Source organism: Salminus brasiliensis, chromosome 24, assembly GCF_030463535.1.
Source record: "Salminus brasiliensis chromosome 24, fSalBra1.hap2, whole genome shotgun sequence".
Taxonomy (NCBI): Eukaryota; Metazoa; Chordata; class Actinopteri; order Characiformes; family Bryconidae; genus Salminus; species Salminus brasiliensis.
In genome coordinates this window covers 4532367-4558041 of record NC_132901.1, presented here as the reverse complement: position 1 = coordinate 4558041, position 25675 = coordinate 4532367, and the positions used below count along the sequence as shown (strand labels likewise).

The 25675-nt window shown below is 43.3% G+C and overlaps 2 protein-coding genes across 2 annotated transcripts in view; one reads left to right on the top strand and one right to left on the bottom strand.

The window, feature by feature from the left end:
* Window positions 1–3516, top strand: part of LOC140546346 (uncharacterized) — a 28536-nt gene extending 25020 nt beyond the window's left edge. The window contains exons 4-6 of the mRNA XM_072669535.1: window positions 1538–1644; window positions 1745–1810; window positions 3417–3516. Of these exons, the coding sequence (XP_072525636.1) occupies window positions 1538–1644; window positions 1745–1810; window positions 3417–3516 (273 nt within the window). The remainder of the gene's footprint in view (window positions 1–1537; window positions 1645–1744; window positions 1811–3416) is intronic.
* Window positions 3517–14110: 10594 nt separating this feature from the next.
* LOC140546345 (uncharacterized) lies at window positions 14111–25371 on the bottom strand. Its single transcript, XM_072669534.1, has 7 exons — window positions 25349–25371; window positions 18159–18271; window positions 16508–16679; window positions 16353–16378; window positions 15326–15468; window positions 14738–14850; window positions 14111–14228 (listed from the first exon to the last, which is right to left on the bottom strand). The coding sequence occupies exons 1-7, from the start codon at window positions 25369–25371 to the stop codon at window positions 14111–14113; spliced, it is 708 nt and encodes a 235-aa protein (XP_072525635.1).
* Window positions 25372–25675: the final 304 nt, after the last annotated feature.

The window sequence follows — 25675 nt, the reverse complement described above, 5'->3', positions numbered from 1 at the left end:
TGACTGCAGAGAGAGACCAGTTACAGACCAGTTACACCAGCCTGACTGCAGAGAGAGACCAGTTACACACCAGATACACCAACCTGACTGCAGAGAGAGACCAGTTATAGACCAGTTACACCAGCCTCAATGCAGAGAGAGACCAGTTACAGACCAGTTACACCAACCTGACTGCAGAGAGAGACCAGTTACACACCAGTAACACCAGTTACACCAACCAGGTCCAGCCTCTGCAGGACCCCCTTCTGTTATGCTATAGGCAAAGATGACATAGCTCACGTCACATTATGCTAATTAGTCAACCAATGTCCCCGCCCCCTGATCACAGTGGTCTCATGCTGTGATGAAGTAATGTAAGTCTTGCTCTTTGGTGACAGCTCTCACAGAAAGAACAATCAGAGTTCATGGCTAGTAGTAGAACCAGTAAGGATGCTGTGAGCTGTTCCAGCCCAGGCTAAAGGGTAAAGGTGTTAATGATGTAACCTAGAAAGGTGTAAGGGTACAGACTGTGGCTGGGCAACCTGCTATGCCATCCCCAGCCACCAGAGGGAAACCCAGAACCACAACACACTGATTAGGATCAATCAGCAACACCTGTCCCTTTTCTATTTAAGAACAGCCAACCTCTAGCCCTGTGCTCAGTCTTGGGTTTCTCACACACAAGTCTGGCTGGTAAATGGGTAAACCTCCCTCGAGTGTTCTCTTGGGTCTCTTTTCTGATCTCTTGTTGGTCCTGGTTAGACCTAACCTCTTCTTGGGCTTGTCTCAAGTCAGACAAAAAAAAAACACCAACAAAACAAAAACAAATCTTTCCTTTAAGTCTTCTCCATTTCTTTGGTTTTGTTTGGCATTGTTGCCCCCTGTTCTTCAGTTCACGTATGAAAGGTCAAGTAGTAAATAAATGTACTAGTGGAATACAACCAACATTGTATGGGTACTAGTCACTGAATTGCATCTCCTCTTCGTGTTTCAGCTGCATATCAGTCGTCCAAAGTTATCTAAATTGAAGTTGAAGCTGGATTAACTCTAAAGCATTACAAATGGTGTCTGAACATTTGTTTTCTCCCTCTGGACCTGGTCTCATCAACCTTTAAATGTAGTGTGTAGGCATGTAGCTGCGCTGTGCAGTCCTGCCGTACATGATATGAACACTGGACCTTGCTTTCCTTTTATTTACACTTTGGACTAACTCCAAAGTGTGTGTGTGTGTAAATATTGTGTATGAAATATATGACGTCAGTAATGTATATCTGAGTGTGTATGTTTGTGTCTAGAAAAGGCCTTGCAGCAAGGTTGGGCGTTTTTCGCATGCTATTTTGTACTACATCTCTACTGAGAGGAAGAGCTAGAGTGAGAGCAGATAGCACTGCAGAGAGAGAGGAGGAGATCTGCTGATCATCAACAGCAGAGAGAAAAAGGTGAGAGAGAGAGAGAGAGAGAGAGAGAGAGAGAGGAATGTGCTTGTGTGATGAAACACATTTACAATAAAGTACATTTTCCTCTTTCTTACTAAGAATGTGTATCTGACTGCCAACAGGACTTTATTGATAAACTACTGAAAAGTCAGTTGACTTGGATTGGTCTGTCTGACAGTGAAAGAGAGGGGGTCTGGAAATGGGTGGACGGCTCAGCACTGACCACTGGGTAAGAGAGCACTGAACTGAACTCTGATCATGATGCAGTTACTGACTCTCACTCCTCACTGCTCTGATAAACACACTGATCCTCTGATTCTATCTTGTAGTTTCTGGTTCCCTGGAGAACCCAACAGTAGAGCTGGAGATGAAGACTGTGTCCTAACAGGCTATACGTACAATTCTACAAAGGCCTGGGCTGATTATCCCTGTGATAACCGCTTTTTTTCTGTCTGTGAGAAAAGTGTGTTTTAGAAATAATAGATTTCTCACTCACACAAACACACACACACACACACACCCATGGCAATACTACATGCGGTTCAGAGTGTCACTCATATTTTTTAAAACCTCTAGTTTCCTTGCTGCTCACACTAAATGCCACATGTGTGAGGTTCAATCTGCTCGATCTAAGGTTGCTTATGAGCTCTATTTTACATTTCTTCCTTTCAGGGATTTATGGTTGGTTTGATTGATAGATGGACATACAATATCCTCTCATTTCTGGGTGTGTATTGATTCTGTAGAGATTACTGTATATTCAGGGGAATTCAGGATTGGAGATGTTTAAGCTTCAGCATTTCATAACTACATAAGTAGAGTAAAGGTCAGACTTAGTGAATGCAGTTTGTAGTATATGCAGAAATTAAGAAAAAAAACCTCAAATTTCTTACAAAACCTTACAATGGGCAGATCTGGAGGCAGAGTCTGTGATTGGATGGTTTTCAATGGTAGACCTTGTTCCTGAGAGATAAAGGGTTAATACAGACGGAGAGGAGAGAGTAGATGGGGAAGATCGACACTGCTGTTGTAGGAAGAAGTGAGAAGAACGGAGGACGAGGCCTTATCAGGACTACGGGTCTACGGGTCACTCTGCTTCTCAAGGTCATGAGGCAAGAATAGAGGCCTTTTTTCTTTAATATTTATTCTTTTATTATTCAGTGATTAAATCAGTTATTTTAATTTAATGCTTTTTGCCTCCAGTTTGTCATTTTTCGCTTCCCTGAATAAACCTGTAAAAAAACATCTGGCAAATCGCTGTGACCTTTGTGACCTGCTGTTTGTCCTGCCACTAAAGCTGACGGGATTGTTTCCCTGATTTCAGTCTGCAGGTTTTCCAAGAGTTGAAGAGTGGTGTGTGAGGGGTGCAGATGAGTCAGCGCATGTTAAATGTGTGATTTGTTTTTCAACCTGATTCATAATCTAGTAGTGTTTACTGGTCAGTGAACAGTTTCTTATCTTACTTTTACGCTACAGCACCATTTAAGGTGGATGCAGGGAAGTCTCCAATATGTGCTGGGTTACTGAACTAACTCCCTCTGCAGTCTGTACAGACCACACTGACTCTGTCTTCCCCACGACCTCATCTTTCTTTTGTTTTGGGTCAGCACAAATAGCGACCTAAATCTGCATCTCCTAGGCAACGCGTTGTACGAATGTTGGGTTCAGTCCAGCAGTAGGTTTTAGTTGTGTAGTGGATGATACCTAGTCGTTTATGCAATGGACATTATTGTAACAATCAGTAAAACTCAGTGGGGAAGTGTGAGATACCCAGTCTTTTTAAAATCTGCTACCACTTTAAAAGTCCTGTGTTGTAGCCAAGCAGTCACAGATATTTACACAACCCTGAACAGAAAAGAATGGATATTGTCCTACTAGTCAAGTGCTGGAACAAACACACACTTTTACTGACAGCTGTCCCTGATTCTGTCTGATCTGTAGCTCATGGCCTCAGTGAGGTCTGAACTGGGACAAAACTCTGCCCTGTTCCAATGTGTCTAGCTTTCCAGTGAAACCAGTGTCCCACTGGAACACGGGAGGGTTCAGGGATAAAGGGAAAGAACTGTGCTTGGCCTCACAGACATTCTTTCCCAAACTGTGAAAAATATAAAACATAAACAAGAGAAATGGAAGAACAATGATTAAAGCAACATCATGCAGCAATTTTATCTTAAAATAGCAGCTTCAGAATCACTGTGATGCTCCACTGACCTGTAATAGGGAGAGTAGTGTCTGTCATTCCTATTCTGGACTCAGAACGCTAGAACCAGTTACTCTGGGCTAGGCTCGGTGCACTGTGTAACTCTGGTAAAGTGGGCAGGATAACACTCGTGACATCTGTGTAACCCGAGTCATATTAGTGTAAAGGCCTATAATTTGACTCAACAGACTCAGTCCACATACTTCTTTCACTTTCAGGGACTGTTCTGAATGTTTCAGCTCATCCAGAAATGCATGTGTAAAATGTGCCTTTCAGTGATGGCTCAAAGCACAAATGACAGTTCTTGACTGTAGGGGGAGCTCTAATCCTCAATACTAACACATTTATATATTTCAATTATGTTCAGGACTGTTTGATCTATCTGAGCTTTATTCTTTGCTACAGGGATGAAATCACAAAATCCTTTCAGCACAAATTAAAGACATAAAGGTTATAAATGGTGAGTCATATAAAACACTGCTTTTTACTCTTACAATCATTGCTTTTAGCATTGGTTTCAGTGGAGTGTTACTGTGAAAAACACAGTAACTGCAGAAAAGGAGGATCTGAGCTCTCATAGAAAAAGAGAAACATATATAGTGATGCAGCTTTCTTGTCATCAACTTGTCCCCACACTGCAACCCCTAGTTTCATAAGCAGTGTGTGAGTGTCTCTGGCACTGTGCTGTGTTCAGTAGGTTACTCCAGTCTGTGGACTGTGTAGAACTCAGAGTTTCAGCACCATGGACAGCTCCAGTAAGGTGACCCTGGTGGAGTCTGGGATACATTTATCATCCTCAATAAGCAATAAATCAAAATACGTACTAATCAACAGCTGATTTGGAGACTCTGTGACCTTTGTATACAATCAAACACTGTCTTTATTCTCTATTGGAGCGGCACTGAATGTACAAGAGGCAGTTCTCCTGCTGAAAATCACACTTCTGTACAGACTCTGTGCTTTAAAGACTCTATGAGGACTAACAGACTGTAAGAAACATGCACAGCTTGTTGCTGGTGTGTTCTACAGTAATGTGTGTGAACTCACTATCTTTGGATGCAGGAACTCAGAAATACAGCCATTGGTTGGATCTGCTTTTAAGCTGCTGATTGGCTCCCTCTTGTGGATCATTATGAGGTGACTCCCCAATTCAGGAGGTTTAAAATGCTAACTGGATCTTCCTCAGAGGATTCTAAAATACTGACCAATCACTGATCAGACTCATGTGTTGTGTAATACCGTGGCGTTTATTATGTTTATTGTTTTTATGGAAAAAGACAAATCCGTTAAATCTCAATCAGCATTTTATTATAAACCATTTCCATAAATTACCATAAACCTTCATACATTCTGTAACAGCAGTAACAGAAGCAGTTCTTTAAAAACGAACACCCTAAAGTTCCCAAAACATCCGAATCAGAAAGAGAGAAACACACAGTGAGTTTTATCATCATAAGATTAAGACGAGAGCAGACCTTCTTCATAGCTTCTTCTTCTAGCAGCTGACTGAATCCTGCTCAGGTTAACACTCATATTCACAGCAAGCTTTACAAAAGAACCAGATTCACATCACTTTCAGAACAAACTGCTCCCACCAAATTCAACTCACTACATTGTTGTTTAATCTCACACATCAGCTCTACTCAGAAACCCCCAACAATCCTGATTCTAATTCTTTTGAACTGTAGTTAATGAATCTGTCTTTGATGAAAACATCTTTGTGTTTTCATGGGGAGAATCATGGGAGAAAGGGTATCTCACAGATCCAGTAGTAGGTTTCATGGCATGGTCTGTCAACCCATCTGATTTCTTCTAAATACCTGTTTACAACACAGTCCTCCTCGTCTCCGAACATATTTATTGGCATCCAGTACCTGAAACAGCATGCAGACTGTTTACTGTATTGAACTGTACTGAACATGTTGAGTAATGGGGTAAAAGCTCATGAATGCATCATAACTCAGTGATCTCTTACACTGTGGTCAGAGCTGTGCCATCCACCCATTTCCAGACTCCTTCTTCATCTCGGTCAGTCAGACCAATAGAAACCCCATGATTCTTACTCTTGCTCAGATCATCCACAAACTCCTGTTGAGGTGAGAAAGTTCAGGATCATTACAGCTCAGACCAAAACCAGTGTAAAGCAGCACTGTTCAAATAACTGGAGCTAAAAAGTGAAAGATCAATAATTACATACATTATATGGCCAAAAGTATTGGGACAGCAAATGAATGTATTCAATTGAAGGAGTGTCTAGAAACATTTGGACATATAATGTATTAGTTTGTTCAGACCATGCTTTCAACACATGACTGTAGAATGAAGAGAGACTGTATGAAGTTATGAGGAGGCTGGAGTTCAGGCCTAACTTCTCCCCAGTCATGATAGATGGAGGTAGGACTGAGATACAGGGACTTCAGGTATTGTTCTCCTCCTTAAACCTAAATTCTTTCATCTATACAATACTGTTATGGATACTGAAGCTTGTTCATACTTTGCTAAATACTACAGTCATGCTGCCCTACAGACAGTGATTACAGTAGGTTACAGTACAGTGAGATTTACCTGTTCCTCTACACTGTTTATGATCACCAGGTCTGCTCCTCTCTCTCTGCAGTCCTGTCGTCCCTCATCCCAGCTCTTCCTTTCAGTGGAGATGTAGTAAAGACTGGTGTTGAAGATCTTCCAGTTCTGCTGCATTGCCTTCACTATACACACACACACACACACACTCAGTCAGATATACAGAGCTATATTAAAACCTCAAAGTTATCATAGTAGGTGGGGTTGAGTACACAGGCAGGCAAGTGTGATCAAAGTTTACTCGCAAGCATTTGATGAAAACATAAAATGTATGTATTTGAACATATTTTAAATAAGAACCTAAAACCTGCTGAAATATTTACAACATGCTTAGACAAATCTCATGATGTCTAAAACACAATTAAATACACTTTCATTACTGTGGAGCAGAGAAACCTGTTGGCACCCTGCCAAATGTCATGCATGGGCTGGAGGGGTATAGACAGTGGAACTGTGTTTTCCGGAATGATGGATGCTGCTCCATTCAATACTTGAAGATGAGTTGGGATGAGGTGAGAATTTAGGATGAGGTGGGGAGGTGTTGATCATCCAACATACTGACCTCACTAACGCTCTTGTCACTGAATGCTGGTTGACCAAGATGACCAGCTTGACCAAACTCATCAATCAGTTTGATCACTTCCATTAAAACAAATAAAACATATACTATGCTGGTGAAGAGCTTTGCTAGTCAACTAGTGTAACCAGCTGGATTACCAGTATAGGGTATATTTTCGACTGGATTACCAGTTTTTCAACTACCATCTGCTTGGACCATCTGAAACCAGCAACCGGCAATGCAGCAAAAGCTGCTCTTGAGCTGGATCTTCCAGCAGGGTAGTGTTTGTGATGGTTTTTGAGGTTTCCAATATAGTGGCCAGTAAGTGTATATTTCACAGGTTCAGTAAAGTTTACTCTTTAGTTTTTGAAAAAAGAGAAAGAGACAGTTTTCCTGAAGTGGACAGTTGTTCACCTACCCAGTTCAGAAAGGCTCCTCTGGAGTCCACCTTTCTCCCTTAATAGCTTTCCTTCGTAACTGGTGTGTAACTGGTCTCTCTCTGCAGTCAGGTTGGTGTAACTGGTCTGTAACTGGTCTCTCTCTGCAGTCAGGTTAGTGTAACTGGTCTGTAACTGGTCTCTCTCTGCAGTCAGGTTGTTGAACTTGATCCACAGCAGTGTGATGGCAGTCGGCAGGAGAACACACAGCAGTCCCAGACACACTGCAGTCAGTCTGTAGGATCTGCTTTCTGCAGAGCTCATTTCTGGAAAAATGAGTGAATTGTTAGGATGCTGTCCATTAGGTAAAAATCATGGGCTAAACAAATATCCAGTCTGCTCCACCTTCCAGCACAAAGACGTCTGAGAGCAAAACCATGTAGCTGGTGGTTTGGGAATGCCTGAGTTGCAATTACTACTGTAGATATTCTGTAGGAGGAGAGACACCATCACAGACCAGATCTCCAAACATATTATGCTGCCAGGCTGAGGACAGCTCCGTCATGGACATTTACACTGCCCGCTGCATCCGCAAAGCAACCAGCATTGTGGATGACTCCACCCACCATTCACACAGACTGTTCACCCTCCTGCCATCTGGAAGAAGGTACTGCAGCATCCGGTCCAACACGACCAGACTCTTCTATAGCTTCTTCCCCCAAGCCATCAGACTTCTCAACTCAACTCAACTTCTGACCTGATGTCTTTTTTGTTACATGCACACACATACTCTCTCTCTCTCCAACCACTTACCCCAGATAAAATGGGTAGCATTTTTGCACAAATAACTTTACTACCTCACTGGACTCAATATTTATTATTTATTACACACTGCATAATTTGCACACTACCCCCAATAATTTATTATTCTCTGTTTGTACTGTGTTGTATTGTCTGTCTGCACTTGTATTGTGTTGCACTTGTGTTCTGTATGCACTGTGTCTATGTTGGACCATGGTCCTAGAGGAACATTGTTTTGTTTCATTTCGTGGTTGGTGTGGCGCAACAGATAACACCACTACCTGCCATTGAGTTACAACAACACCATGTGGGAGACCAGGGTTTGATTCCCGGTCTGGGTGACTATGCTGCGCTACACCAATAAGAGTCCTTGGGCCAGACTCCTAACACTATATTGGCCTTCTTATAATATGAGTAACCTTGTAAGTCGCTCTGGATAAGAGCGTCTGCTAAATGCCATAATTGTAAATGTACTCTGTATGTAGTTGAAATGACAATAAAACCCACTTGACATGACTTGAGTCACTTCTTATATGATGTTTTGCTTGGCTGAAAACCTTTGTTTTACATGAATGGAGTAACAGGTCTAGTGTACACAGCATCACTGACCCTGATACTGACCATGAGAGCCTCGGCTTCCTTAAATCATCTCTTTAAATCATTACCTGAACAGTGAAACAGGTGTGTAATGTTTTTGGCCTGAACTGGCTGTCAGCTAAATTATGGCCAGTTTGATGGCTCACCCAGCAGATCAGTGCCAGTTTGATGGCTCACCCAGCAGAACAGTGCCAGTATGATGGCTCAACCAGAACAACAGTGCCAGTGTGATGGCACATCCAGCAGAACAGTGCCAGTTTGATGGCTCACCCAGCAGAACAGTGCCAGTTTGATGGCTCACCCAACAGGACAGTGCCAGTTTGATGTCTTACCCAGGAGAACAGTGCCAGTTTGATGGCTCACCCAGAACAACAGTGCCAGTGTGATGGCTCACCCAGCAGGACAGTGTCGTTTGGTGGCTCACACAGGAAAACAGTGCCAGTTTGATGGCTCACCCAACAGGACAGTGTGGTTTGGTGGCCCACCCAGGAAAACAGTGCCAGTTTGATGGCTTACCCAGCAGGACAGTGTGGTTTGGTGGCTCACCCAGGAAAACAGTGCCAGTTTGATGGCTCACCCAGCAGAAACGTGACAGTTTGATGGCTTACCCAGCAGGACAGTGTCGTTTGGTGGCTCACCCAGGAAAACGGAGCCAGTTTGATGGCTCACCCAGCAGGACAGTGCCAGTTTGATGGCTCACTCAGCAGGACAGTGCCAGTTTGATGGCTCACCCAGCAGGACAGTGCCAGTGTGATGGCACACCCAGCAGAACAGTGGCAGTTTCATGGCTCACCCAGCAGAACAGTGCTAGTTTGATAGCCCAGACACCAAAAAAGTGCCAGTTTCAGGGCTCACCCAGCAGGACAGTGCAGTTTGGTGGCTCACCCAACAGGACAGTGCAGTTTGGTGGCTCACCCAGCAGGACAGTGCCAGTTTGGGGGCTCATCCAGTAGGACAGTGTCATTTGGTGGCTCACCTAGCAGGACAATGCCAGTTTGATGGTTCACCCAGCAGGACAGTGCCAGTTTCATGGCTCACCCAGCAGGACAGTGTCGTTTAGTGGCTCACCCAGGAAAACAGTGCCAGTTTCAGGGCTCACCCAGCAGGACAGTGCAGTTTGGTGGCTCACCCAGCAGGACAGTGCAGTTTGGTGGCTCACCCAGCAGAACAGTGCCAGTTTGGGGGCTCACCCAGTAGGACAGTGTCATTTGGTGGCTCACCTAGCAGGACAATGCCAGTTTGATGGTTCACCCAGCAGGACAGTGTCAGTTTCATGGCTCACCCAGCAGGACAGTGTCGTTTGGTGGCTCACCCAGGAAAACAGTGCCAGTTTCAGGGCTCACCCAGCAGGAAAGTGCAGTTTGGTGGCTCACCCAGCAGGACAGTGCAGTTTGGTGGCTCACCCAGCAGAACAGTGCCAGTTTGGGGGCTCACCCAGTAGGACAGTGTCATTTGGTGGCTCACCTAGCAGGACAATGCCAGTTTGATGGTTCACCCAGCAGGACAGTGCCAGTTTAATGGCTCACTCAGCAGGACAGTGTGGTTTGGTGGCTCACCCAGGAAAACAGTGCCAGTTTGATGGCTCACCCAGCAGAAACATGCCAGTTTGATGGCTTACCCAGCAGGACAGTGTGGTTTGGTGGCTCACCCAGGAAAACAGTGCCAGTTTGATGGCTCACCCAGCAGAAACATGCCAGTTTGATGGCTTACCCAGCAGGACAGTGTCGTTTGGTGGCTCACCCAGGAAAACAGAGCCAGTTTGATGGCTCACCAAGCAAGACAGTATAGATATTTTAATCAGGGGTGGCCAAACTTTAGCATGCCACTGTATGTTCATGTCCTGAGAAGAAGGTTTAAGATGAGCAGCTGATGACCACTGATTTGTACGAGGTTTGGTCCATCATTAAATCTACTTCAGAATGTGTTTCACTCCCTAGGAGGCTAAGGACTTAACACGTCTCCTCTCATACATGAGTGGCCACCGCCTCTTATAGAACAGCCACCGATCTGGCATTGCCGGACGCTTAAAGGAAAGCATTTCAGCATTACAGTAGAGCTCCTACAGAATACAGCTCAGTGTTCCAGTATTCTAGTATTTACTGTCTCTAAAAGAAGAGATTCAATAAAGGATTAGTAATGATACCTGCTTGTGTCTGTAGCTTCCTCCTCGTGTTGACTGCCTCTGTCTCTGTGTTGGGGTCAAGGCCTCCAACAGCATCTGCACTTTCACAAATAACTACAGTTATCTTCTCTTCATCCGCTCCGCCCTCAAAGTAGATCACTTCATCATAAACACTGAGAGACATCTCTAATCTCTGAAAGACTGAAACACTGAATTACTGCGTCTCTGTAGGAACACTACAGCACTGCTGCACGGATCGGCTAGTTTAACTGCATTAGACGTATTAGTAAAGGAAGTTACCAAACCATCTTTAAACAGTTTCCTGTTTGTGCTGGAGGTGTGAATGCAGCAGAGCCCCTCATACTCTTTCTTAAAGCTGGTTCTCACCTTCATACACTTTTACATTTATGAGATATTATAATAAAATCTGAGTTTAGCTTCTTTATGTCTGTTTAGATTTCCATGCATGGTTCTGAATGTCCAGCTCATCTATCATTCCACATTTCTAATGAGTGTTTTACCCCCTGTTTCACACACTGATCAGTAGCAGCAGTTTGATTCTCTCTCATAGATGAACTGAAGATCATCAACTGATCCATTCAGAAAACCAGAGTCCAACAGATTCACTAAACCGTGCTTTGAAGAACCAGCACTGTTGCTCCTCTTCAGTGATGGAGCTGCAGCTGTTTTCCTCTAGAGGGCAGTAGAGAAGTGTGTGTGCTGTGAAAGTAAATGGGATCTACAGGTGCTGGTCATACAATTAGAATATGATGAAAAGTTGATTTTAATTTTTGTAATTTCATTCAAAAATGTTATATTCATTCATTACACACAGACTGATTTATTTCAAGTGTTTATTTCTTTTCATTTTGATGGTTATAACTGACAACTAATGAAACCCTAAATTCAGTATCTCAAAAAATTAGAATATTGTGAAAAGGTTCAAAATTGAAGACACCTGGTGCCACACTCTAATCAGCTAATTAACTCTGCAAAGGCCTTTAAATGGCTCACTGCTGACTTGACAGTTGTCCAAAAGACAACCTTTGACACCTTGCACAAGGAAGGCAAGACACAAAAGGTCATTGCTAAAGAGGCTTGCTGTTCACAGAACTCTGTGTCCAAGCACATTAATAGAGAGGCGAAGGGAAGGAAAAGATGTGGTAGAAAAAAGTGTACAAGCAATAGGGATAACCGCACCCTGGAGAGCATTGTAAAACAAAACTCAGAGTCTGGAGGAAGAGAGGAGATGCACAGAATCCACGTTGCTTGAGGTCCATTGTAAAGTTTCCATAGTCAGTGATGGTTTGGGGTGCCATGTCATCTGCTGGTCCACTGTGTTTTCTGAGGTCCAAGGTCAACGCAGCCATCTACCAGGAAGTTTTAGAGCACTTCATGCTTCCTGCTGCTGACCAACTTTATGGGGTGCAGATTTCACCTGCACACAGTGCCAAAGCTACCAGTACCTGGTTTAAGGACCATGATATCCCTGTTCTTAATTGGCCAGCAAACTTGCCTGACCTTAACCCAATGGAAAATTTATGGGATATTGTGAAGAGACAGAGGCGATATGCCAGACCCAACAATGCAGAAATGCTGAGGACCACTGTCAGAGCAACCTGTGCTCTCATAACATCCGAGCAGTGCCACAGACTGATTGACTCCATGCCACGCCACATTGCTGCGGTAATCCAGGCTAAAGGAGCCCCAACTAAGTACTGAGTGCTGTACATGCTCACACTTTTCATGTTCATACTTTTTATTTTGCCGACATTTATAAAAATCCTTTTTTTGTTTTTGTCTTAAGTAATTTTCTAATTTTCTGAGATACTGAATTTGGGGTTTAATTAGTTGTCAGTTATAACCATCCAAATTAAAAGAAATAAACACTTAAATATATTAGTCTGTGTGTAATGAATGAATATAATATACAAGTTTCACTTTTTGAATGGAATTACTGAAATAAATCCAATTTTTTTATGATATTCTAATTTTATGACCAGTACCTGTATTTGATAAATAGGAAGCTTTATCTTTTATTTATTTGTTTATGTTTTAAGTTGAAACAACCTTTTTTTAGTGAGATATAGGGAGGTAACCTCCTGATAGTGCTGTATTGTGTGTAAGTGTAAGTGTTGTTAAGTCATTAGTAGATGATGTGTTCAGTATTTATTAATATTAAAAATCTAGTTACACTCAGCTGAATAAACAACACATTTTAAGGCACATTTTGACCTAGTTTTCCTCCCCAAAATCAGAATTTCAGAGGCAATTACCAATCCCACTCGTTAGTACACGCCCCCTCACATGTAATGCTCCCGATCATGGTGACGGCGCTTTAGGCTGATAGATGATGACAGGCAGCAAGACCTGGGATTCAAACCAGCGATCTTTGGGTCATGGGGGCAGTGCCTGAACCACTCAGAGCCCCCATGAGTACAGAATTCAATATCAGTAGTTTAAAATAGCTGTGAATGTGGATCAACCAATCAGATGAAAAGATCAGATATAGAAACTGTCAGGATTTAAAGACGATCACTTTAACTTTACTGTAAAAGCGCTTTCCACATTCCACAGTTTCTGCAACTGAAGCAACATTCCAGACCTGGACTCCACAAGACCTCTGAAATCATCCTGTGGTATCTGACACCAAGACGTTAGCAGCATATCCTGTAAGTCCTGAAGGTTGTAGGGGTCAGGCCTCCATTGATTTCATCAATGAGCTTTAGGTGCCCATGTCTCTGTCGCTGGTTCATAGATGGTTCTTTTTTTGGAGCAGTTTTGGTAGGTACTGACCACTGCATACCTGGGAGCACCCCACAGAACCTGCCTGATGTTTTGGAGAAGTTCTGACCCAGTCGTCTAGCCATCACAATTTGACCCCTATGAAAGTGGATCAGGTCCTTATACTGGACCATTTGTGCTGCTTTTAATATTAACTTTGAGAACTGCCTGTTTACTTGCATCCTGATAAATTCACCCTTTGACAGATGCCACTGTAGATGAAGATAATCAGTTCACTTCACCTGACCTGTAAGGGGTGTTAAAGTTATGGCTGATCATATATCAAATATTTAAAGACAATCTGTGGGATGTGGCAGCATATTTTGGACTTTTATAAAACCTTTTAATGTAAATTAGAAAATTAAATAAGTCATTTGTTTAAAACTGCATTTGCTACGTGAGAGTGCAGGGGCAGTTTAACTGAAATGACTGTATTTTGCCATTCTAATCTCACTGTCTTCATGGTATCACTCTTTAAACCATTTATTGTAACATAGTAGGTGAGGCTGGCTGCATGTGCAAATGGACTTTAATAGGGCTAAAGCAACACTCATCGTCAGGACAGGCAGGCAGGTACAATACAGGCAAATCCATAATCCAGGTCAATAAACAAAACAGAATAAGCAACAATGCACCACAAACACGTCAAAGATTGATGGAGTCACAGTGACTTCACCAAGAACCCTCCAAACTGAGGAGCTCAAGAGGAGTCCTACTCAGTCCAATGATGAACAGCACCTCTGTGCTGGAGGTGAGCCTCAGGTGAAGGGTGGAGCTTAGCTCTTGCACACTGGAGCACATGAACACTGAGGCCAGCAGAGGGAGACATTACAGTGAGCTTCAGCTCTGCCAACATGCAAATACATTTGTAGCCCCAGTTTATAGACATAAGGTCACTCCTAAAAACACCACCCACCCAGATCCCATCCACAGCTTGTGATTTACAGAACTGCATCATTGACCTTGAAAATGCAAGTGCAGGCAGAGCTGCTAAGCTGATGATTTTATAAGGTTGGAAACCTGAGCCTTAAAGCACTCTACCAGTTACACCAGTACATACAGTCATGGGAGAAAGGGTATCTCACAGATCCAGTAGTGACGTTCATGGCATGGTCTGTCAGCCCATCTGATTCCTTCTAAATACCTGTTTACAACACAGTCATCCTCGTCTCTGAACACATTTCTATGCGTCCAGTACCTGAAACAGCATGCAGACTGTTTACTGTATTGAACTGTACTGAACATGTTGAGTAATGATGTAAAAGCTCATGAATGCATCAAAACTCAGTCATCTCTTACGCTGTGGTCAGAGCTGTGCCGTCCACCCATTTCCAGACTCCTTCTTCAGCTTGGTCAGTCAGACCAATAGAAACCCCAGCATCCTTATTTTTGCTCAGATCATCTACAAACTTCTGTTGAGGTGAGAAAGTTCAGGATCATTACAGCTCAGACCAAGACCAGTGTAAAGCAGCGCTGTTCAAATAACTGGAGCTAAAAAGTGAAAGATGAATAATTACATACATTATATGGCCAAAAGTATTGGGATAGCAAGTATTCAATTGAAGGAGTATCTACAAACATTTGGACATATAATGTATTAGTTTGTGAGTTCAGACCATGCTTTCAACACGTGACTGTAGAATGAATAGAGACTGTATGAAGTTATGAGGAGGCTGGAGTTCAGGCCTAACTTCTCCCCAGTCATGATAGATGGAGGTAGGACTGAGATACAGGGACTTCAGGTATTGTTCTCCTCCTTAAACCTAAATTCTTTTATCTATACAGTACTGTTATGGATACTGAAGCTTGTTCATACTTTGCTAAATACTACAGTCATGCTGTGCTACAGACAGTGATTACAGTAGGTTACAGTACAGTGAGATTTACCTGTTCCTCTACACTGTTTATGATCACCAGGTCTGCTCCTCTCTCTCTGCAGTCCTGTCGTCCCTCATCCCAGCTCTTCCTTTCAGTGGAGATGTAGTAAAGACTGGTGTTGAAGATCTTCCAGTTCTGCTGCATTGCCTTCACTATACACACACACACACACACACACACACACACACACACTCAGTCAGATATACAGAGCTATATTAAAACCTCAAAGTTATCATAGTAGGTGGGGTTGAGTACACGGGCAGGCAAGTGTGATCAAAGTTTACTCGCAAGCATTTGATGAAAACATAAAATGTATGTATTTGAACATATTTTAAATAAGAACCTAAAACCTGCTGAAATATTTACATGATTAGACAAATCTCAGGATGTTCAAAACACAATTAAGTACACTTTTATTACTAGAGTGGAGCAGATAAAAACAAAAGAAACCTATTGGCACCATGCCAAATGTCATGCATGGGCTGGAAGGGTATAGACAGTGGAACTGTGTTTTCCGGAATGATGGATGCTGCTCCATTCAATACTTGATGATGAGCTGGGATGAGGTGGGGAGATAGGAGGAGGTGGGGTGTTGATCATTCAGCATACTGACCTCACTAACACTCTTGTCACTGAATGCTGGTTGACCAAGATGACCAACTTGACCAAACTCATCAATCGGTTTGATCACTTCCATTAAAACAAATAAAACACATACTGTGAAAAGCTTTGCTAGTCAACCAGTGTAACCAGCTGGATTACCAGTATAGGGTATGTTTTTGACTGGATTACCAGTTTTTCAACTACCTTGACCACCAGAGACCAGCTTGGACCATCTGAAACCAGAAACCGGCAAAGCAGCAAAAGCTGCTCTTGAGCTGGATCTTCCAGCAGGGTAGTGTTTGTGATGGTTTTAGAGGTTTCCAATATAGTGGCCAGTAAGTGTATATTTCACAGGTTCAGTAAAGTTTACTCTTTAGTTTTTGAAAAAAAGAGAAAGAGACAGTTTTCCTGAAGTGTACATTTGTTCACCTACCCAGTTCAGAAAGGCTCCTCTGGAGTCTATCTTTCTGCCTTTGTAGCTTTCCTTCGTAACTGGTGTGTAACTGGTCTCTCTCTTTAGTCAGGTTGGTGTAACTGGTGTGTAACTGGTCTCTCTCTGCAGTCAGGTTGGTGTAACTGGTCTGTAACTGGTCTCTCTCTGCAGTCAGATTGGTGTAACTGGTTTGTAACTGGTCTCTCTCTGCAGTCAGGTTGTTGAACTTGATCCACAGCAGTGTGATGGCAGTCAGCAGGAGAACACACAGCAGCCCCAGACACACTGCAGTCAGTCTGTAGGATCTGCTTTCTGCAGAGCTCATTACTGGAAAAATGAGTGAATTGTTAGGATGCTGTCCATTAGGTAAAAATCATGGGCTAAACAAGTATCCAGTCTGCTCCACCTTCCTGCACAAAGACGTCTGAGAGCAAAACCATGTAGCTGGTGGTTTGGGAATGCCAGAACTGGCCTTACTACTGTAGATATTCTGTAGGAGGAGAAACACCACCACTGGCCAGATCTTCTCCCAGTCATGGTACAAACATATTATGCTGCCAGGCTGAGTCTCCCTGTCCCTTCTTATATGATATTTTAATGATCTGAAGCCTTTGTTTTACATGAATGGAGTAACAGGTCTAGTGTACACAGCATCACAGACCCTGAAATTGACCACGAGAGCCTCGACTTCCTTAAATCATCTCTTTAAATCATCACCTGAACAGTGAAACAAGTGTGTAATGTTTTTTGGCCTGAACTGGCTGTCAGCTAAACTATGGCCAGTTTGATGGCTTACCCAGGAGAACAGTGCCAGTTTGATGGCTCACCCAGCAGACCAGTGCCAGTTTGATGGCCTGAAGACCTGGGTGTAAGGCCCTATATCATAGTTTAAACTTATTTCACCCCAGCCTGGCCTCTGTATTGCCTTGTGTAGTTATCTGCATCTGGTATTGCTATCCTTCGCCTCCATGGGATGCAGACCTTGCTCTCTAAGGATACTGTGAAACCTCTAGGTATTTCTAGAAACTCTTAGCTAGGGCCTACTTTATCAGACATATTTGAACACATTCATGTCAATAAAGCAACATGTGCATTCAGCTTACTCCTAATTACAATTTTACTTTTTAAAAACATTTTAAATTCTCCTTCACAGTGTTAGTCACTGAAGATAACCTACATTTCATGCACCTCTTAGAAAAGGGTGTAGTTGAACCTCACTGTTGCCAGGTTGTTAGAGATGCCCTGTATGTGGCCACTCTTAGCTGAAGGGTTAACTGAAAGTAATGGTGGATTCAGAAGTTGATGGCTCACCCAGCAGAACAGTGCCAGTTTGATGGCTCACCCAGCAGGACAGTGCCAGTTTGATGGCTTAACCAGCAGGACAGTGCCAGTTTGATTGCCCAGGTCATCGTCTGTTTACTTCTGGCAGTAATAGATATTTTAATCAGGGGTGGCCAAAATTTAGCATGCCACTGTATGTTCATGTCCTGAGAAGAAGGTTTTAGACCAGCAGCTGATGACCACTGATTTGTACGAGGTTTGTTCCGTCATTAAATCAACTTCTGAATGTGTTTCGCTCCCTAGGAGGGTAAGGACTTAACACGTCTCCTCTGATAAGTGAGTGGCCACCGCCTCTTTTTGAACTGCCACCGATCTGGCATTGCCGGACGTCAGAGACACTCAAAGGAAAGCATTACAGCATTACAGTAGAGCTCCTACAGAATACAGCTCAGTATTTCAGTATTCTAGTATTTACTGTCTCTGAAAGAAGAGATTCAATAAATTTGTAATGATTAGTAATGATACCTGCTTGTTGTGTCTGTAGCTTCCTCCTCGTGTTGACGGCCTCTGTCTCTGTGTTGGGGTCATGTCCTCTAACAGCATCTGCGCTCTCATAGATCTCCACCACCATCTCCACCCTATCTCCTCTGTTCAGCTCCTCAGTTCCAATCACTTCATCATAAACACTGAGAGACATCTCTAATCTCTGAAAGACTGAAACACTGAATTAGTGCGTCTCTGTAGGAACATTACAGCACTGCTGCACGGCTCAGCTAGTTTAACTGCATTAGTGGAGTTAATGCAGGAAGTGACCAAGTACCACCAACAGTTTCCTGTGTATGCTGGAGGTGTGAATGCAGCAGAGCCCCTCATGCTCTTTCTTAAAGCTGGTTCTCACCCTCATACACTTTTACATTTATGAGATATTATAATAAAATCTGAGTTTAGCTTCTTTATGTCTGTTTAGATTTCCATGCATGGTTCTGAATGTCCAGCTCATCTATCATTCCACATTTCTAATGAGTGTTTTACCCCCTGTTTCACACACTGATCAGTAGCAGCAGTTTGATTCTCTCTCATAGATGAACTGAAGATCATCAACTGATCCATTCAGAAAACCAGAGTCCAGCAGATTCACCAAACCGTGCTTTGAAGATCCAGCACTGTTGCTCCTCTTCAGTGATGGAGCTGCAGCTGCTTTCCTCTAGAGGGCAGTAGAGAAGTGTGTCCCACACCTGTGTGTCCTAAACCTAGATCAGCAGTACTAGTCCTGTTCTTATTACACCATGGCACCCCAGTTGGTTTTGTTACGCACACACACACACACACACACACACACACACACACACACAGACAGAGAAGGCCTGAAGACCTGGGTGTAAGGCCCTATATCATAGTTTAAACTTATTTCACCCCAGCCTGGCCTCTGTATTGCCTTGTGTAGTTATCTGCATCTGGTATTGTTATCCTTCGCCTCCATGGGATGCAGACCTTGCTCTCTAAGGATACTGTGAAACCTCTAGGTATTTCTAGAAACTCTTAGCTAGGGCCTACTTTATCAGACATATTTGAACACATTCATGTCAATAAAGCAACATGTGCATTCAGCTTACTCCTAATTTCAATTTTACTTTTTAAAAACCTTTTAAATTCTCCTTCACAGTGTTAGTCACTGAAGATAACCTACATTTCATGCACCTCTTAGAAAAGGGTGTAGCTGAACCTCACTGTTGCCAGGTTGTTAGAGATGCCCTGTATGTGGCCACTCTTAGCTGAAGGGTTAACTGAAAGTAATGGTGGATTATTACTCATAATCCACATAAGAACAATAACTAAGCCAGACCTTCCTAATATAAGACAAACTTTTATTAGATGATATCATCTTACGTCCTCCAGAGGGCAGTATAGAAACTTATCTCTCAGTGATCTCAGATATCAATTATTACATTCAGGTAAATGATGATGATACAAACTATCATCTCAATATTAATACTTTGTTCTTCTACTTTAACGCTTGTTAAAACACATATTTCACAGGCCTGTCTGTGTCTGTCACACTTCCTCAGCAGGGGTCAAAGGTCAGTTTCTCACTGTGTCTTTAATACAGCCTCCTTTAATACATCTGTACTCATGAATGATACCTGAACCAGTACACGGTTCTGACTGCTGATGATCTCAGTACTAGAGGTGATCGTAACTGAGCAGTGTTTCCTTCAGTGCTTTAGATCTTCACTTACAGACAAAGCTGAACTCCCCTTAAGAAGGATGACACGTACATCAATACAAAAGTGTGGTGGTGGAAGTTCCTCCAGATATCTAAAACAGGGCAATTTGCAGTTAATTTCCTTGCCCAAGGGCACTGAATATTGTGATGAACTGGGGGTGGAGTTCAACCGGAAACTACTGTGTGTAAGTGGGTGTGTGACACCACAAAGCTATGCCTTAAACCTACACAGCCTAAGCCCAGCCATGTTCTGTGGGTTTCAGCTTCCTGTCAATGTGGTTTTTCACAAAGCTCACAGCAAACAACAATGAGCAACTGAAACACACACACACACACACTTCAGCATTAATCAACTGTGAATAAGAGTAGTCAATATTATGAGTTTATTGTGTGTGTACTATTGAGAGTGTAAATACAGTTAAAGGCCGTCACTCAGAGAGCCCCCAAACATACACACAGACCCTGAATCCTGAATCCTGAGGCACTACAGTTAAACCTACACAGAGAACACACAAATTACAACATGTTCAATAAACTGAATCTGCAGAGACACATGAAAGCAGATTGAGAGGTGGGCTTGTGAGAATGCTCTGTGGTTTGTGCCGACTAGCTGAGGCCTCACCTTCCTGTCCTCAGAGCAGCATATATACACTGCTCAAAAAAAAGGGAACACTCAAATAACACATCCTAGATCTGAATGAATGAAACATTCTCATTGAATACTTTGTTCTGTACAAAGTTGAATGTACTGACAACAAAATCACACAAAAATCATCAATGGATATCAAAAGTATTAACCAATGGAGGCCTGGATTTGGAGTCACACACAAAATTAAAGTGGAAAAACACACTACAGGCTGATCCAACTTTGATGTAATGTCTTTAAGACAAGTCAAAATGAGGCTCAGTATTGTATGTGGCCTCCACATGCCTGTATGACCTCCTTGCAATGCCTGGGCATGCTCCTGATGAGGTGGCTGAGGGTCTCCTCAGGGATCTCTTCCCAGACCTGGACTAAAGCATCTGCCAACTTCTGGACAGTATATGGTGCAACGTGACGTTGGTGGATAGAGGGAGACATGATGTCCCAGATGTGCTCAATCGGATTCAGGTCTGGGGAACGGGCGGGCCAGTTCATAGCTTCAATGCCTTCATCTTGCAGGAACCGCTGACACACTTCAGCCACATGAGGTCTAGCTGCTGTGCAGCCCTCCAAAGAAATGCCACCCCACACCATTACTGCGTTTGTGCAGATACATGCACATTTGTGGCCTGCGTTTGTGCAGATACATGCACATTTGTGGCCTGCTGGAGGTCATTTTGCAGGGCTCTGGCAGTGCTCCTCCTGTTCCTCCTTGCACAAAAGTGGAGGTAGCGGTCCTGCTGATGGGTTGTTGCCCTCCAATGGCCTCCTCCATGTCTCCTGGTGTACTGGCCTGTCTCCTGGTAGCGCCTCCAGCCTCTGGACACTACGCTCACAGACACAGCAAACCTTCTTGCCACAGCTCGCATTGATGTGCCATCCTGGATGAGCTGCACTACAGAGCCACTTGTGTGGGTTGTAGAGTCTGTCTCATGCTACCACGAGTGTGAAAACACCACCATTATTCGAAAGTGATCAAAACATCAGCCAGAAAGCATAGGTACTGAGAAGTGGTCTGTGGTCCCCACCTGCAGAACCACTCCTTTATTGAGTGTGTCTTGCTAATTGCCAATAATTTCCACCTGTTGTCAATTCCATTTGCACAAGAGCATGTGAAATTGATTGTCAATCAGTGTTGCTTCCTAAGTGAACAGTTTCATTTCACAGTAGTTTGATTTACTTGGAGTTATATTGTGTTGTTTAAGTGTTCCCTTTATTTTTTTTAGCAGTGTATATTATACAAACCACAAACACTGAGTCAGTCTGAGAGCTGGAAAGAAGAATAGGTGAATAGGTGTTGCTTTTTGCCTTGTACAATCTGTCTATGGGCATCCCACTACTCTGTCAGAAAGATCTTACAAAATCAGCAGTTTTAATGGGCAGATCTGGACCCAGAGTCTGTGATAGGATGGTTTTCAATGGAAGACCTTGTTCCTAAGACATAAATGGAGAGAGAAGATGGGAAGGATGGACTCTGCTGTTGTTGGAAGACCTTCTCAAGGTCATGAGGTGAGAAAATAGGCCTTTTTTCTTTTACACTTATTTATTTGTTTTTCAGTGATTTTAATCAGTTATTTTAATTAAATGTATTTTACCCGTGCTTGTCATTTTTTCTTCATTTAGCTTCATGAAAACTCTATGACAATTCTCTGAATACATCTGGAAAAATGCCAACATTTAGAAAAGTATTTAGACTAAATTTCTACAACATCTGACAAATATCAGATTTTTCACATGTGAGCTGCTGTTTGTCCTCACACTAAAGCCCAGATTACAATACATGATTTTTACTCTGATTTTAATTTCTTTGTCGACATTCGGAGAGAGAATCAATTAGTGTGTGAGAGGTGCAGATTCTTGGCCTCCTGATTGCTTTTCAGACCAGTCAGAGCATACTGACCCGACTCTGAGTGTAATCTAGTAGTGTAAACTGGTCAGTGACTCAATCTGAACCCATCCCTGTACTGTTCTTCTCGCCTCCAACTCCCTCTGCAGTCTGTATAGAGCAATACTGACTCCATCTTCCCCCATTCCTCACCTTTTTTTTGTTTTGAGTCAGTGCAAATGGTGGTGTGAATCTGCATCTCCAAGGTAATGTGGGGTATGATAGTTCAGTTGTTCTTTTATCATAGAAAAAGAAAAACATACACAATAATGCAGCTTCTATGTCACTCACTTGTCCCCACAGTTTCACATTAAAATTAAGAAAAGAAAAAGAAGAAGCATCAGTTGTACTCAATAAGAGGTGATGAAGTTCAGCACCACGGACAGCTACAGTACAGTGACCCTGTTGGAATCTTGGATTAATGTCATTCTTAAGCACAGTGAACAGTAGAGCTTAATAATTAATAAATCAACACACATACTGATCAACAGCTGATCTGGAGATTCAGTGACCACTATATACAATCAAACACTTTCCTTATTCTCTATTGGAGCAGGACTGAATTTACAAGAGACAGTTCTCCTGCTGAAAATTACACTTCTATACAGACTCTGTGCTTTAAAGACTCTAGGAGGACTAACAGACTGTAAGAAACATGCACAGCTTGATGCCGATGTGTTCCACAGTAATGTGTGAAACTCAGTATCTTTGGATGCAGGAACTCAGAAATACAGGCATTGGTTGGATCTGCTTTTAAGCTGCTGATTGGCTCCCTCTTGTGGATCATTATGAGGTGACTCCCCAACTCAGGCTGTTTAAAATGCTAACTGGAGCTTCCTCAGAAGATTCTAAAATACTGACCAATCACTGATCAGACACATGTGTTGTCTAATACTGTGGTGTTTGTTGTTCACTGACTGATACATGAGAACTCTACAACCTGGAGCTGAGAGCTGAGAGACAGTCAGGGATGATGGAGGTCATAGATCTCACACATTTTATCCACTGGAGACATTTCCATTAGGTTTCCACCAACCTAGGCACTTCAGCATGTTTTGTCACCTATTGAAGCTCAGTATACACTGCTTAAAGTGCACCTTATAACTGTACCCTTTTTCTGTTAGAAGGGCACCCATTGATAATTTACAATGGGTATGTATAAAAAACAATTGTCACCACTAGAGGGCACGCAATCATTTTTCTTACAACAGAAAAGGCCAAGTGGCACTTTGTCTTTATTTTTACTCTATAGATCGCTTTAGCAACTTTTTTTCAAAAGTGGGGGCTGCCAGTGATTAACACATGATTAACACATAACACATGAATGAAAACATTTACATTTCTGAAGTTTGTGCCTTTGTCTACCTGGATGATATCCTCATCTACAGTCATTCCATGGAGGAACATGTGGGTCATGTAAGAAGGATTCTCCAGCTACTCCTGGAGAACCATCTCCATGTAAAATTGGAGAAATACCTCTTCCATGTGCCATCCGTCTCCTTCCTTGGATTTGTGGTATTCAGGGGCCAGCTGAGCATGGATCCAGCCAAAACAGACGCAATTGTGAACTTGCCTCCTCCCACTTCTCTTCGACTGCTTCAGCGCTTTTTGCGTTTTGCTATTTTTTTCTGGCACTTTGTCCAGAATTTTAGTACAGTGGCTGCTCTGCTAACCTCCCTAACAAAGAAAACAATGCAACGGTTTCAATGGACCAATACAGCCCAGAAAGCCTTTGAAGAGCTCCAGCGTAACAGCTTCCAGATTCTGATGTTCCTTTTTTGGTAGAAGTGGATGCTTCTTATATAGGTGTTGGGGCTGTGCTGTCACAGCGTGCAGGTGCTCACAAAGTTGCACCCTTGTGCTTTTTTTCACACCACCTCACACCTACAGAGCAAAACAATGATGTTGGTGACAGGGAGCTTTTGGCAGTGAAACTAGCATTGGAGGAATGGGGGCACAGGCTGGAGGGGGCAAAACACCAGTTCCTGGTCTGGACAGATCACAAAAACCTGGCTTATGTTCAACAAGACAAGTGTCTAAATCCTCGCCAGGCCATGTTGGCTCTGTTCTTTGAACGGTTTGATTTTCTTGTCACATCAACCAGGTTCAAAGAATGCTAAGCCTGATGCCCTCTCCAGACAGTTTGATCCTCCATCCTCTGAGCAACCGCCAAAACCCTTAGTACCTGAGATTTAGATTTTGGTTCCTCTACGCTGGGGATTGGAGACCCTTTGGAGTGACCCTGACCCAGGTCCGCAGTTTGCCAGTAGGTTCTGGAAAGCATTTTGCCAGCTACTGAGTGCCTCAGTGAGCCTATCATCAGGCTTTCATCACAATCCAATGGTCAGACTGAGAGGGTCAACCTAGAGTTTAGAGCCTGGCCTCTTCCTCTGGGTGGGGTATGCCCATAGCACCCTGTGGCACTCATGCTTGGTCATGTCCCCTTTTGAGTGCCAGTTTGGGTATGCCCTCCTATGTTTCCAGAGCAGGAGGATGAGGTGGGGGTCTCAGCAGCTGGGCATTTTGTTAGGTGAACTGCGGACCTGGGTCAGGGTCACTCCAAAGGGTCTCCAATCCCCAGCGTAGAGGAGCCAAAATCTAAATCTGGCAGAAAGCCCGAACCGCTCTCCAGGTTGTCTCGGCAGCCCAGAAGCAAGCCGCAGATCGGAAAACAATGACCTGGACCCACCATATGGCCAGGTCACTGCGTCTGACTCTCCACTAAAGACTTGCCCATTCAAGTTACTTTGCTGAGTAAACCCAGTGCAATCAACCCCACATTCCACATCTCTGGCCTGAAGCTTTTACTCTGCAGCACCCTTTCCTCGGTACCGGCTAATCCAACCCTACTTCTGGTCGCCGAGTCACCTGCTAACACTGTTTGGCATCTCATGGACTCACGGCTAGTCCAGGGCTGCACTCAGAATCTGGTGACCTGGGAAGGGTTTGGGCCTGGGATGCGCTCCTGGGTCCCTTCTTTTAACATTCTAGAGCCTGAGCTCATTCAGGCGTTCAGACATGACCGTGCTGCGGGGTTGGGAATGTCGGGTGCCGTTCCTCAGAGGGAGGGGTCCTGTAAGGGTGCAGACTGTGGCTGGGCAACCTGCTATGCCACCCCCAGTCACCAGTGGGAAACCCAGATCCACTACACACTGATTAGGAGAAATGAGCAACACCTATACCTTTCCTATTTAAGGAAAGCCAACCTCTAGCCCTGTGCTCAGTCTTGGGTTTCTCACACACACTCTACCTTTACAGCTCACAACAGCAGCAGTTACGATTCGTATTTC